Here is a 15,877-nt window from a genome sequence, read left to right as displayed (position 1 = left end):
GCAGCCAGAAGCTGTCACCGGTCTTGAGGTGAGTCTCGGTGAGAAGGCCCACGTCGATGTCGTGCTTGCGGAGGAAGTCTGCAAGCTCAATGTTTTTCGCCCCTACGGAGCGAGCGTTCCAGTTGGCGATCTTTATGGGTTCACGGTCCATAATTAGCGACGAAGGAGATGATAGCTTGGAGCTGTTGTGTTCTTGTTGCGCAGGTGCGCTTGATGATGATGGCCTGGGCCAACAGTGTGACGATCTCATCCGTTGACAGCGGAGAATCGTCTGTAGCTTCACCGGTTGTACTGGCCAATCCCGGAGCAGGGGGATCCGTCGATGGGCCGGAGGCTTGACTGGGTACTGCAGCGGCAGCCGACTGGGCAGCAGCCAACTGTTGGTTGAGCGGGAGCGGCGCCAACACTGGAATTGGCCGTGGTTGGACCGGTGATAACGGAGGAAAGTTCTGCGCGTTGTTTTCCGGGACCTTCTTGCGACCGGGCTGGTTGTTGGACGAGGCCTTCTTCCGGATCTCGGCGTATTCGGCCCGCTTCGGACAGGCCTTACTGGGCAGCACCGCAGTTGGCGCATGTGGGAGCGGCTTCCTCGATGCTGTCGCAGTCGTCGATCTTGTGGTTTTTGCCGCATTTGATGCAGCGGCTGGCCATGCGGCAGTTCCTGGTGCCGTGCCCGAACAATAGGCAGTTCGAGCACTGAGTGACGCCACGGTGGGTTGGCTTATACCGCTCCCACTTCACTACGATGTGGAACAGTGTGCGTGTCGTATGGAGATCCTTCACGGTTGTGGAGTTCTTCTGCAGATGGACCAAGTAGAGCTGGTCACGATACTTGATGGCCTTGCTGCGGGTCATCTTGTGGATTTCGACCGGCTTGAGGCCGTTCGCCTTAATCTCGTCCATTAAGGTGGTGGTGTCCATGTCGTGGAGCCCGCGCAGCACCACTTTCAGCGGCTTGGTGGCCTCGACGTCGTGGGAGAAGTACTCCAGCTTCATCCTGTCCAAGAGGGCCTGGACTGCGTTGTAGTGATTTTCGGCCGAGACCATCAGTTTGTAGCCTTCCGTGCACCGTTGAATGGTGCAGCGAAGGCCCTGCTTAATGTAGAAATCCAGCTGCTCCCATAGCCCGGGAGGGAAGCCCTTCACATAGAAGGGTGGCAACTTAACTTTTTTAGGCACCGTCTCAGGGTCCGACTGCGGCAGGGCTCCGTTCTGCAGGGCGGAGAACGGATTGTTGCTCAGCAGCTTTTTTGCTGCCGATGCGGTGGCGCTGATGTCTTCAGGTCTGGGTCGTTTAGTTCCGGGAGGCCCCGGCTGCGGGTCCGCAACGCCTGTCGGGACGGGCAATGGGGTTTTCTTCTGCTTCTTCTGAGCTGGCTCGGTGGTCGCGCCGTCTCCTGGGAGAGTCTGTTTTCCCGATAAGCCGGCACTCGCGTTACCGCGCGATTTCTTACCCATGGCTGGGTCAGCGAGAGCGTCACTATACAACGCGGAGCTAATTCGACTTGCGAACGAACGAACGAAACTAGAGAGAATTCAAATCGACTGAACTGCTCAACAGTCTGGCAGCGAATGATCAACTCAATGATGATGAGCAAAAGCATGGCAGCAGCGCTGTTTTATATCTTTTCAGGTTCAGAACCTGATAGGATTTCCCGCAGGTTTTTATGAATGGGGCGGAGCAGAAAGTTTCTTTTGTGCAGAATATGTAAAATAGGATGGACTTTGGATGTTAATATAATTGCATATATAGAGGCACCAGATATGTTTTACCGTCAGTAGTGTGTAATTCACCAACTGAATGTCATCAAACATGTCTTCAAAGCAATTTTTTGTTCAAATTTGGTAAAACTTGGTTTTACTAATGATTGTGGTATGTTTAAAATTTATTTCCCGGAAAAAGGGATCGTCAAAGTCTGTCTCGCTTTCGGTTATTTTTGTTGGGGGGGGGGGGGGGGTTAGGAGAGGTATTTGAGGGGGGGGGGGTTTAGGAGAGGTATTTTAGGGGGGGGGAGTAGGAAAGATTTGATGGTGGAGAGAAGGGTAGGAGAGATTTGATGGTGGGGGGGGGGGTAGGAGAGGTTGTTAAAGGGGCGAGAGGTTGTTGAGGGGGGGGCGAGAGATTATTGTGAAGGGCGGAGGGTTTACATTTTTGCTTTTCCTCATTGTGGTCACGCCGTGATCCACCTTAAGCCGCTGATTTGGTCCTACTTGCTGTAGGACCAAGCGCCACGCCGTCCGAAGCGTTAATGAGCAGTGGCATGAGAGCAGCGCTGATTTATATCTTTTCAGGTTCAAGCAGAATGATGTGCAACCAAGTGGTATTCGTTTATGATGACTGGGTTTGGGAAAAAGGCTTATTTCATGAAATCAGTGATAAAATTATCATTTGTACATTTTCAGAAGTTTAATTACAGAAAAATTGGAAAAATATTTATTTCAACAGGTTCGTAATGTAATATCCTATCGATTGGCGTATTTGGATTTTAATTTCATCTATAAATGACAAAGTTACAAGCGTTCAAAACCTAACACTCCTTCACCACACATATTTTTTGACTTGCACCCCAGTATAGTCGACAAAGACGTAGTTCTACGTCAAAACCGCTATTTCGACTTGACACTGCATAATATTATTCATCAAATACAATTTCTGTTTAGATATCTGCCATCACTGGCAATTCTGAATAATGCGCACCACGCACATAAACACACAACAATACCGGATCGGTTCTTGAATTCAAAACATCATCCTTGTGAACACAGAACACCGGTACTGGAAAATCAGAACCGCACCGTGTGCAGCGAACTGGTGAACATGGTGCGGTGTTACTTGCAACTACCAAACCGAACCGACAGCAGCACCATACACTCGGTACAACAGATCAGCATTGGTTATGCTTTAGAAAACCGTACCGGTGCTGTACCGGTGTTTTGCCCACCACTGGCGAGAAAGCAATCACGCTTACCACTACACCACCGGCGCCGGCTATGTCTGGATATGAACAACACACTTAGAAAAAATCATGTAAATTTAGGGGCTCTGAGACTGACATAAACGAGCGTCAATTTTGACATAAAATTTAGTAATAATAGACGTGAGTTTCAGCTCAATCAAACGAACTTTTCGTCGAGTAACGTACTTTTCAGTCTCGGAGCACTCAATTTTACATGACATGTTTGTTTACGTCTCATCCTTTATGTCACAGATGGATTCCGTCACGTGTAAAATTAGGTATTTCTAAGTGTGAATGTAGTTATGGATACCCATTATGACGTTTCCATTAATCTTGTCTTTGAATTCTCATGTGATATATTATAGTCTCTGGATACATAATAACCTGAACATGTGCTGTCCGTATCTCCGGAACCAGTAGACCGATTCATAAGATCTTTAATTACTATATTAATACCAGTTGTTTCGTGCTTGTTTGTATAATTCTGTGCAGTGGTTGGCAAGAAAGCAAGTATACTAAAATATATAAGTACAAAACACATATTTACATTGCCGGCGTATCAAAAATCATCACGGCGGCGCACTGATGCAAATACGTCGGCGTTGGCGGCGTGTGAAAAAATATCGGTGGTACCGGCGTGGCACGGCGGCGCACAGGTCTACTGGCAACACACGATTTTTTGACTTATTAACTTTCCACAAATTATAAAAATTGCAAACCTACTTTACATCCAAAGCATCATAATTATCCGGACAATCTAAGAAATATGCAGAGCACAATCTTATTGAATACACTGGATACGTGTTGCCAATGCCGAACGGACACTGTATCCAGAGTACTACAAAATCATTTCAATTCATTCCACACAATACAGTCTCTAACGCAAAATATATTTTTTTCCCTCTTCCATCTTGAGACTTCTGCTTCTATCCTTTATTTAACTTCTGTCTCTGTTCCGCAATCTAGTGCCAATCACCGACGGACATCGATTGCCATCTATTGACGGCAATCGAATGTGCAGGAAGGCAGCTTCCACACCTGTGTAGGATATCGCACCCATTCATCAACACAAATGGGCCGGGACCAACGGCTTTACTTCCCTTCCGAAGGAAGACGTGACCAGAAATTTTTATGCCTCAGAAAAATCCCACCGACCTCGACTGGGATTGAACCCAGACCCATTGGGGTGAGAAAGCAGTCACGCTTACCACTACACCACCGGCGCCGGCTCCATCTTGAGCCGATGTGATCCCGGAGAACCAGATGTCAACTGGCAAGGTTAATTTAGTTGTTAGCTCAATCCCCAAAAAAAAAAAATACCATCACGGAATTCACGTAACGTGGGAGAACCGCAACAACAACGCAAACAATCAAACTGCCTCAACGGCTTCAACACAAATACATCATCATCGTACTTGCTAGATGGCAAATTCAATCCAGGTGACGATCGCTAGTGAATGATACATTTACACATTCATACCGGTTGTTTGTATACAAAATATCATAACAATCGGTCAGATCATGTTTGCCATTTTAGATCGGGCAGGGCACCGAGAGGGTGACTCTCCCACTGATCGAGAGCGAGATAGATAAATCCCATCAACCAGCAGCGGGATGGATGGATGGAATGAATGAAGCTTGGAAAGAGTGCGAGAGAAATCCGTCTTAAGGCTCAAATACAATGACAGTGGAAGTGGAGAGGCAGAACAGAATAATAGAAAACTATTATCTATTTCTCGATTACTTTTGCGAAGGGACGTATCAGCTTTTGTAAACAATGCATTTGATCGTCGATTTGGCGCAACAACTGATACGTCCCTTCGAAAAAGTAATCGACATTTGGAGAATGTTCACTCAAAATTGACACTTCGGAAATAAATTAAAATTGTTGAAAATCTCTATGTTGTTGATCGACCAATTTTTGACTAATTGTTTGCCAAATTTAATTCCTTTTCTGTCAAATAAAAGGTACGCTGGAATAGCAGGGCAGGCCTCCCTGAGCTCAGTCGGTAAAGGCGCAGCTACAAAGCAAGACCATGTTGGAGGTGGCTGGGTTCAATTCCCGGTCCGGTCTAGGAATTTTTTGGGTTGGAAAATTTCTCGACTTCCCTGGGCATAGAAGTATGATTGGACTTGCCACACAATTATACCAATGCAAAAATGGTACAGGCATCGAAAGCCCTCAATTAATAACTGTGGAAGTGCATCTAGAACACTAAGTTGAGAGCACGCTATAAGCTAATATGCGATATGCAATAAGCTTGAAATGCGAAGAAGAAGAAGATGGAATAGCAGGGCTATCTTCAATTGTGTTATCTGACAAATTTGGGGAAAATTCACCAATTGGATCTCAGCCGTAGAACCAAATAGGCATAGGTAAGGAGAGGCTGTTGCCAACTGTTTATCTTGCCACTGCCGCTTCACTTTCGTTTGAATTGCGATTGAACCTTTATTGACGTCGGGCAACATTGAAGCGATTCTTTAAAACATGCAATTAATTCGACAGTGAGCATGCATAAGGGCGTATACGCGATGATCGATTCTCTTCATCGATTTTCTCTTTGCATTGCTACAGCTAAGCGAAACAATTTTCTAGAATTTGTTAAATGCAGAGTTGTAACAGGTTGTATTGGCTATCAAAAGCAATAGCAAACGCACCGAGAAACGTTAAATTAGCAAAAGAGAAAATCGACGAAGAGAATCGATCATCGCGTGTACGCTCTTATGAATCCTCATTGTCGAATTATTCGTCGGTTCTGTTAATCGAAAGAATGGATTATCAAATAATGGCCATGTACAACGAATAACTCATATTACCGCAATCCAGTCAATACCAATGAGTGGAAATAGATGAAGAGAATCTATAATTTAATTATGAGACATTTTGAAGAACCACTGTTGAAGTGCATATGTATTAGTTTGTAGAGAATATGAGTCATCATATTCTTTTTGACAGACTGAATAGTAACTACCAAGAAGAGACTGAAATATTTTCAATAGATATCCACTGTCTATGGACGATTAATACACAAACTGGACGACCGTTTTCCTGCGTTTGTTCCAGACATTAAGTTAAAATGTTCAACTGCTTGTAAATATCCATATACCGATATAAATAAACGTTACGTTATACTGTTTGCTTACTTTTTCGCTCACGACACCCAAAATGAGCGCGAGCATGAGGTCGCTCGCACGGCAGAATCAAAATACAGAGAGGTACCGTTGTTTGCGGATGGAATTTTAGCCGGTATCGTCAAGTTATGGTTCGCGTTTATGCGGGAGTGATAACGCTTGATTTTCGTAGGCAAAAATCAATAAGCAAACAACTGTGGATGACATTACCAGCTGTGATTACGTAGCTCCGAGCTACCATTATCACCAAAGCGTGGTGAGCTTGAGTTTCAAGATTTATGGTTTACATCCGAACGGAACCCGAATCTTCCATAACTGCTGGCAGCAGTATCTTCGTGTCTGCCATCGGTGAAGAGTAAAGAGAGATAGCAAACTACCCAAGTAACAATTTTGGTTTTATGAGGGTTTTGTAGACCTTGATTTAGACTTGTAGAATGCTATAAAACCACGATAAAACCGCAATGTTACTTGGGTATGCTTTCTCTTTCTAAGAAAACGATGTGCAACGGAATCATTTTTGTGTCGAGTCAACTCCCCGCTCGATTTTTACATGTTGCGAATAGTCTCGCAATATGAAAGGAGCTTGAAAAATCAATATCAAGCATGCTATTTTGAGCGAATGAGAGTGAAAAAAAAAATCATTTTACAATTGATTATGCCATCACTGCCTGCAGTGGCCTCACTGGCGTTGACGGCGACTCTGTAGCTCTTTACTCCTATGAGAAAATCCATAAGCAAACGTCAGACTGTGCGTGAAACATGGCGGACTTTGTACTATCCTTTCACTCCACCGAAAATTCCCATAAGAAACTGTCTATAGTTGCTGAAAGAGCAAATTTTTCGACGGTGCCGTCAACGCCAATTGCGCAAGTCGAAACGAAGCATTTTTTGTATGAACTCTTGAATGAAAAAGTTTTTCGTTTCGACTTGCACAATGAGGCCACTAGTATTTGGTAATGAAGATACCATTTGCGATTAGTAAGGAATACCGGCTAAAACTCCATTCGCAAACAACGGTACCTCTCTGTAAACTCAAAGTCTGCTCAAGCATTCAGCCAAGTGATGCAAACCGAGAGAGCGACACCCGGACGCCCAAACCTAAACAGTTCCTCAGTGCCTGCGAGTGCGTTCGGTTCGCAATGGGTTTTCTCATCACCACGGTGTGCCTGGTTCTGCCCGTCCTAGGGCTACTGTACTACTATATACGGCACAAATATTGCTACTGGTCCGATCGGAACGTCACGCACGTTCGCGGTTCCCTACCGATGGGATCGTTCAACGAAATGGGATCCAAGAAGCACTTCACAGAAGTGCTGGAATCCGTCTACCAACGGTACAAAAAGTCACACGCTACGATTGGAATGTATATGGGCGTTAGACCGATACTGATTGTCAACGATTTGGATTTAGTGAAACATATCCTGGTGAAGGATTTCAACAGCTTCCGCGATCGAGGTATGTTCTTCAACGAACGAGACGATCCCCTGACGGCTAATCTGTTTTCGATCGAAGGAGAACGATGGCGTTTTCTACGGAACAAGCTCAGCCCAACGTTCACTTCCGGTAAGATCAAGTACATGTTCCTCACGATTCGGGAGATCGGTGAAGAATTTTTGGCCAGTTTTGATCGGTATGTGGAACGGAAGGAACCGGTAGATGTTAGCATTTTGGCTCAGCAGTTCACTTGCGATGTGATTGGATCGTGCGCTTTCGGTTTGCAATGTAATGCTTTGAAAAACGAGAGCTCGCATTTGTTGGATATAGGCGATAGGATATTCAACCCGAAACCCTTGGAGATGGCGTGGATGATGCTTCTTATCAGCTTCCGAGATTGGGCTATGAAGTTAGGTCTCAAACAAACGCCGGCAGATGTGACGGCGTATTTTGTAAATATCGTGCAAAAAACGGTGGATCACAGGGAGAAGAACAATGTAACACGTCCGGACTTTTTGCAACTCTTGATGCAGCTGAAAAATAGGGGAACCATAGAGGACGATGAAGAAGATTCGAAGGATACCATAACGATGAATGAAGTCATCGCACAAGCTTTTCTGTTCTTCTTTGCCGGATTTGAAACATCATCTAGGGTCCTATCGTTTGCATTGTTCGAGCTTGCGCATAATCCCGCTGTTCAAGACAAAGCCCGTGAAGAAGTTCAACGAGTTATCGCAGCTCACGATGGTCACATAACATACGAAGCGGTCAAGGAAATGATCTATTTAGAACAAATCGTCAATGGTGGGTTCAAAATGTTTCTATCCGTCGTTTTCATGTTCCAATAATTTTATCTTCATTGCAGAAACACTTCGCAAGCACGCCCCGATCGGAAATTTAATTCGCGTTGCCAACGAAGCCTTCCAGATTCCCACACAGGACCTGACCATCGAGAAGGAAACACTGGTGATGATCCCCATTCATTCGATTCATAACGATCCTGAAATCTACCCAGATCCGTCCCGGTTCGATCCGGACCGTTTCTCCGCAGAAGCTGTGAGTGCCCGCCATTCGCACAGCTTCCTCCCATTCGGCGATGGACCGAGAATGTGCATCGGAATGCGATTCGCCCTGGTGGAGGTCCAGTTCGGAATCGCTCAGCTACTCAGCCGGCTACGATTCAGCGTGAACGGGCGCACCCAGCTGCCGCTGCGATACGATCCGAAGGCCAATGTAGCCAAAGCCTTGGGTGGCCTCTGGTTGGATGCGGAGAAGATTTGAGCTCCGTTCACCGAGATGTTGGAGTGAGGGGCAGGAATATAATGGATTCAAACCTGGTTACCCGAAAGATGGGGCTATTGAAATTGGTTGCTCTGATCATTTTCCTTGTATGGGAGATGAGGTGTGGCGCTTTTTCATGATACGGCATAATAATTCCTGTTATAACTAATTGAATATATGTCAATAATGATAACAAATCAATCTATAATCACTTTTTAATAAATTGTCCATATGGACTCCAACAATTCCCCTCTATTCTATATTGCCGATTTAAGCCTTGCTTTGTTGAAAAATTACGTTTTTATATGATGATTATGATTGTACGTTGATTTAACATTTTAATTGGCTCTTCATCATTTATTGGATATTCTAATTCTAGTTGCGTGTTTCAACTAGTTCACCGAATACTCCTTAGAGGGTGAGTTTTGCTTAAATTGAAAAATGTGATAACCTACCTATCTACGAGCAGGCATGGAAAATCATTTACATTCATTTCATGCAATCATTTACATTCATTTGCCTCTAACTTTTTTCATCAACAGCAATCTGCAAAATGGTGTAAAGAACTTTAGTAGGTTTTGTTATTAGCTACAACTTTTGCCCGTAACTCAAATCTGTATCTCTTATGCATCACGAATTAGAGCGGGTAGAACTTGTTACTGTTTTTCAGTGAATGTTAAATACATTCACTGAAAAACAGTAGTGACTTCTGTTTGCTCTGGTTTGTCGTAAATAAGAGATACGGATTTGAGTTGTTTACAAAAGTTGTAGTTAATAAACCTACAAAAGCTCCATACATTATTTTGTGGAATTCTGTTGATGAAAAAAGTTAGGGGCAAATGAATGTAAATGAATGCACGAAATGAATGCAAATGATTTTCCATGCCTGTCTACGAGTATACCTTAGCCTAACGTGCTAGATCACGTATGATCTGTTGATCTGATCTCAGACCAGGTGTCTCTGAACCTTTACTGGAGAAATACTCTCCGTTCTTCTAATGTTTGAATTCCAGCCAGGAGGTGGATCTTAGAGTTTCGAGTCCACGGAAGACTGTTTAAGTTTAAGATCATCCTAAGGATCTCGTTCTGGATCCTATGCAGTTTAAGATGATAGCATTTGAAACAACTCTCCCAACTTTGCATACCATACTCAATAACAGGTACGATTAGTTATAGTTATAGTTATTAGTTATTAGGATTATAGACAGCAAGCTTATTTTTCAGGGATAAGATGGACCTCCTATTGATAATCGGACACAGCGATCTTTTCAAGATGTTGCACTTGGTGCACTTGCTGTCAAGTGTAAGTCCGAGCCATTTAAGCAGATGGAACAAGTCTTGGTGATTGGGAATATGTAAATATTATGACCTGGGTGTCTGCCACGTTGATACGGATCTTCCAGTTGTTGAAATACACAAACAGGACATCCAAGACTCCCTGAAGTTTGGCTGTAAGAGCTCCGATGACCCTTCCATTGTAGACGATGGATGTGTCATCTGCAAACAGAAACAACGTTCCGCCATCTGGGGGAACCGGAATGTCGGAGGTGAACAAGTTGAAGAGGATGGGCTCAAGAATACAATGCTGAAGGCATCAGAAGTGATACCATTGTCAGAGACTTGGAATGTCCTGTCTGAAAGGTAATTTTGGATGATCTTCACAAGGAAGACCGTATCGTTATAATTTGTACACGAACCCCTCATGCCAGACATTGTCGAACTCTTTTTCGACGTCTAACAATGCCATGGCAGATGTTTTAGATACAGACTTGTTCCGTCTGAGAATATTACTTACTCGAGTCAGTTGGTGAGTAGTCGACCGACCTTGTCGAAAACAAAACTGCTCCTCAAGTAAGATATTATTGTCGTCGGCAGATGTTAGAAGACCCCGGTATATCGCTTTTTCAAGAAGCTTTGAAAAACCTGAGAGAAGGCTGATAGGTCTGTAGCTGGAAGGAGACGAAGGATCTTTCCCACGTTTACGGATGGGTATGACTTTTGCTTACTTCCAGCACGAGGGGAAGTAGCCAAGCCTAAGGAACGGGTTGAAAATCAGTGCCAGGTAATCGGGACGATTCAGTGGAACCAGTGGTGGAATGGGTATGGGCTCTGGTTAATTTCTAGAAAGGCTTTGCCCAATCAACTTGAATTCACAATCGAATTAAATTTAAGCCTTGAATTTGTCGATTTGCTTTTGACGTAGGATTACGTCTTTAGGCAACATATTGGGGGAGCAATTAAAAAAAAAGACGAAATCAGCGTGTTACGAAAAGTGGTCACATTTTGACCACTTATAACTCTGGCAATAGCGGGTGGACTTTAATTCTAAACAAATCAATCGATTGGAAATTTTTCTACGAAATGAACACATGTACAATTTTCAATACGTACCTAAATTTTGCAATGGTGATCAAAATGATAACCGATTGCCTGCAAAAAGCGTTTTCCCCAACACAGATTTCAAAATAGTATTCCATCCGATCTTATTCAATCACCGTGTGTGGTGGTGTCCGGTCGGTCTTCATCATCATCAGCAGCAGCACCAGTGCTTTCGGAGCCGTTCAATACTGTTCTCCAGTACACATTGAAAGGCTAACCACAAGCAGCGAGCTGCAGCCCACATGAGCGTCCATTCATTAAAGAAGGAGGAAGAAGCCGCACCGCTACTGATCGGCAGCAGCAGTAAATTGAATCCGAGGGGCCACTTATTGTTGAACGAAGTGCCTCAAACGCAGCGAAAAACCAATATCAGGGTGCAATATGTTCTTCTTGAGGAAGGAAACTGCAGTGAGTTGATTCAAGATACAACAAGTGACCCACGGAATTCATTGGAGGAACTTCTTGCATCAAGAGGACTCGGAAATTACCAAGACATCCTTCAAAATGTTCATGACATTGTGACACCTCAAATGTTTTCAGAGATTCAGAAAATGGTTTTTATTTCATATAGGAATGAAAACATAAAGTACTGTACGCATTGCGTATTATAAACGTAGAGCCTTTCTTTTTCTATTCGTCATGTATAATTCAATACTGAAGAGAAGATCCCGAAGAAAGAAACTCTCACGATTCGTTGTTTAAATTCGTGCATTTTGTTTCGATATTCATGAACTATATTCCTGCTTTCGTGAACTGAATCACCCAAATTCGTGAACTTCAATCATGAGTACGAGAACTAAGACATGATTTTCAAGAGAAGAGTTCACATTTTCATGACAAACGATTGCTGGGCTGGTGCATGGAGCGCCGTTACGCAGGCTTTATATTTATTTTGCGGAAAAAGGTTCACGTTTCCATGAGTTTTGTTCATGCTGTACTTTCGTAAACGAAAAATTTGCCTTGATCCGAAATTCGTGACTGCAGGTTGACAAATTTCGGAACGGATTTTTTCCCGTGTACATGCATTTACTTTAACATTTGAAGTCTCTCCTTTTTTACATATTCTGCACAAAAGATACTTTCTTCCCCGCCCCATTCATTAAAATCGGCGGGAAATTCTGTGAGGGGTGAGCTATTTTGTGTGCAGAATGTGTAAAAAAGGAGGGACTTCGAATAATAATCTAAATGCATATATAGATGTAAATACCAGACAGCCTTTGCACTGCAGTGTTCTCTGTTAACAATCGTAGGAAAACAGATTGTGTATAGTTTCCGATAGATGTCACCGCAAACAACAGCAGTGACGTCTGATGGAACATGCATGCAGAAGCTTGACAAAGTGACTAATAGAAATCAGTGTTGGGAAAATATCAAAAAATCAAATCTCATCAACGCCCAAGATCACGCTTGATTTTCGTAGACAAAAATCAACAAGCAAACAACTGCGGTTGATTTTGCAAGCTGTGATATCGCAGCTCGGAATATCAAGCTAACAAAACTCACCAGCTGCAAATCTCAACAAGCTGTGGTGAGATTGAGTTCCATGATTTTTACTTTACATCCGAATGCAGCCAAAACTTCCATAACGGCTGGCAGCAGTCACTTCGTGTCTGCCATCGGTGAGGAGTAAAAAGAGATAGCAAACTATACTTTCTCTTTCTAAGAAAACGATGTGCAACGGAATCATTTTTGTGTCGAGTCAACTCTCAGCTTGATTTTTGCACGTTGTGAATAGTCTCACAGTATCAAAGGAGCTTGTAAAATCAATATCAAGCATGATATTTTGTTCCAATATCACGCGTGATATTTCGAGCGCATGAGAGCGGAAAAATATCAATTGATTTCTGATTTTGCCAACACTGATTGAAATTATCACCGATTGCCTGCAAAAAGCGCGATTTCCCTAACACAGATTTCAAAATTGAATTCCATACGGTGTTTTTACAAACACCGCGTGTGGTGAGTGGTGGTGTCTGGTCATCATCAACCTTCCAGATTTTTTAGCTTGTCCACGCAAGTTTGTGTGACAGAGCTAAGAGTTTCGACGAAATGGGGTTTGTATCGTTGATCAGATACGGTTATTTGAAAATTCACTCTTGATATAAAAAAAAAAACCATCAAACGTCAATCGATTTCTTATGCATGTTATGTTAGTAGGGTACACGACGTTAGGCATACGGACGTTAAGCATACGGACGTTAGGCATACGGACGTTAGGCATACGGTCGTTAGGCATACGGACGTTAGGCATAATGGACGTTAGGCATAAAGGACGTTAGGCATAATGGACGTTAGGCATAATCTACTCGATGAATTCCAGAAGGATGATAATGGGGACCGTCTATTGATTGCTGACTTCGGTGACAATAATGAAAGAGCCTTAATTTTTGGAACTCATGAAAACTTGCGACGTCTTGGACAGGCAAAGTATTGGGTTACAGATAGTACGTTTGCCACAGTTCCTTGTTTGTTTCGGCAACTCGTCACTGTTCATGGAAGTATCGCTCCTTTACATTAGCAGACGGTTTGGCTAGTTTTCATTCTGATGACAGAATCGTTGTATCGAAAAGTATGGCAGCAGCAGGTATGTTTTTTTGTTATTGAATGAAAAACCACAGAATTCACCATTCTTCATTTCATGAGATGTTCTTTGGCATCATATTTTATTCAACCTTAGCTGTTTTTTTTGTTATTAAATGAAAAATCACAGAACTCACCATTCTTTATTTCATGAGCTGTTCTTTGAGGAAAACCTTTTCTTCTTTGACAATTGCAATATGTGTGTAGGAATATATTACAACAAATGTGTATTTTTTATTTTTAGATGCGATTGATTTCAAGATATAGTTCAAAACTATGCTGAGTTTTTATTGCCAGATTACTTAACCGCTATCGCTACTAATCTTGGATCTAAGTAAATATGTAACTACGTCACTTATGATTTGAGGGGGCGACCCCGGCGTAGTGGTTAACATCCATGCCTCTCACGCCAAAGTCACGATTTCAAATCTTACCCTCGGACAAGTCACGAATAACCCAAGAGTGTTAAAGTGACTATAATAAAAAAAAAGCTTATGATTTGATAAATAATGGATTCCAAACTGTGCTTATTAAATAAACTATGTTTGTTTAACTTGTATCATTTTTTATTCAACGCTTAGTTTAATTTAAGCATTGTTTACCATGCTCGAAACAGTTTTCTAGAGTTACACAGCAGCAAGGTATTTTATGCCTAACGTCCATTATGCCTAACGTATATTATGCCTAACGTCCATTATGCCTAATGACTTTATGCCTAACGTCCATTATGCCTAACGTCCGTATGCCTAACGTATTTATGCCTAATGAGGTACACTCATGTTAGTATCCCATCCAATGATGAAAAATATAAAGCAATTAATTTTTGAACCTAAAAACTCATCGGTGCCTTTAGCTTAGTTGAATTTTGCAAAGCAAAACTCAGGCGAATAAACTCAGGCATGATGCTTAAAGTATTGGTATTACATTTTACTTTCAAACCATTTCGCATGCTGTAAAACGTTAGATTTGTTTAATTCATGATAGTGAGGTTCCACTATGATGGAAATTCCAGACAACCTGCATTGATTTGAGAAACTATGAATAATTTTTATTCGGACGCCAAACATTTCTATAAGTTTTAAAGGTTTCTTAAAATGGCTCGCAAACGTACTACCACAGGCAAACAGACATAACGCTCATCACAAATAATGATTTAGTTGGGAATGTGCTTGCATTTGTCATGGTGGCGCCACTGAAGCACTGAGCAAGTCAACACATTTCGAAGTTATCAGTGATGCCAGTTCTTTTTCACGTCTAGTTAGTAGATGTCAGCTCTTGAAAATGATAAGTGGTCAAGGCATCCCACTGGAGACACATACCACATCTGATGAGTACAGAAAAAAAGTTGTTGAATATTACATCAAAAGTGCTGCACATTATTCATTCCGTTCCTAATATTACGCTGCACGATTAACACAGAATTCGAGAACAAATCATGTTGATGACTGTAATATTCTATCAACATTTACCCCTTTTACCAGTTATTGATGTTCAATACTTCACCATGAATTTCATTGATTGATACATATTATATTTTTTACTGTAATACATTAAAGTGATGAGCGGTGGTAGAAAGAGTACTAATAAGTGATGCATTACCTCGTTTAAAACTTGTTTCCACAAAAGAAAAAGCACACTAAACAAACAAAACAAATCCCTAAAAAAAAGTCTTAGCTTCAGTGAATTTTTCCTACTGATCCGTATTTACGCGGAATTCAAACAATTCTATATATCTACGGAAAATTTCGTAGAACCGGCATCACTGACTTCGATCTGTTTTGTTTTTATTCAACACAGCTGACGCGTTGACAGAACGAGGGAAAAGCAGCTGGTAAAAAAATGTTGCTTGGGAATGTGGATGATAGATGGTGCTAGTGCGCATGCAAAATACGATTGACGATATTTTTTGAAGAATTTTCTTCTAAGAGTTAGGTCGGTTTGTCTGTGGTACTACTGCACCAAAAAACGTGTGCTTCAGTTGTCCAACGAAAGAAACTCTGAGTTTCTGCTAAATGAGTTTCCGGAATTGAGGATGAGTCAATCCGCGATCAACTCTGAATTCTCACATCCATAACTGCAATATTTAGTTCCGGATTGACAGTCTGGCAATCACT

General features: G+C 42.4%; 2 protein-coding genes across 4 annotated transcripts in view; one reads left to right on the top strand and one right to left on the bottom strand.

Moving 5' to 3' along the window:
* The window catches only part of Calx (sodium/calcium exchanger 3), a 771,840-nt gene that overhangs the window by 140,946 nt on the left and 615,017 nt on the right, over positions 1-15,877 (bottom strand). The window lies entirely within an intron of this gene.
* Positions 7,223-8,852, top strand: LOC135702907 (probable cytochrome P450 6a14). Its single transcript, XM_065223963.1, has 2 exons — positions 7,223-8,327; positions 8,389-8,852. Exons 1-2 carry the CDS (start codon positions 7,229-7,231, stop codon positions 8,802-8,804), a joined length of 1,515 nt encoding a protein of 504 aa, XP_065080035.1. The 5' UTR covers positions 7,223-7,228; the 3' UTR covers positions 8,805-8,852.

Source organism: Ochlerotatus camptorhynchus, unplaced genomic scaffold (genome assembly GCF_037179485.1).
Source record: "Ochlerotatus camptorhynchus isolate MF236.1 unplaced genomic scaffold, CSIRO-AGI_Acam_v1.1 ptg000203l, whole genome shotgun sequence".
In the NCBI taxonomy this organism is placed as follows: domain Eukaryota; kingdom Metazoa; phylum Arthropoda; class Insecta; order Diptera; family Culicidae; genus Ochlerotatus; species Ochlerotatus camptorhynchus.
The sequence above is the reverse complement of the archived record's forward strand: the minus strand, read 5'-3'. Positions and strand labels throughout refer to the sequence as shown.

Coding starts and splice junctions, on each gene's coding strand:
- LOC135702907 (XM_065223963.1), top strand. CDS start 7,229: ATGGGTTTTCTCATCACCACGGTGTGCCTGGTTCTGCCCGTCCTAGGG. Junction 8,328..8,388: donor TTTAGAACAAATCGTCAATG/GTGGGTTCAAAA, acceptor TCTTCATTGCAG/AAACACTTCGCAAGCACGCC.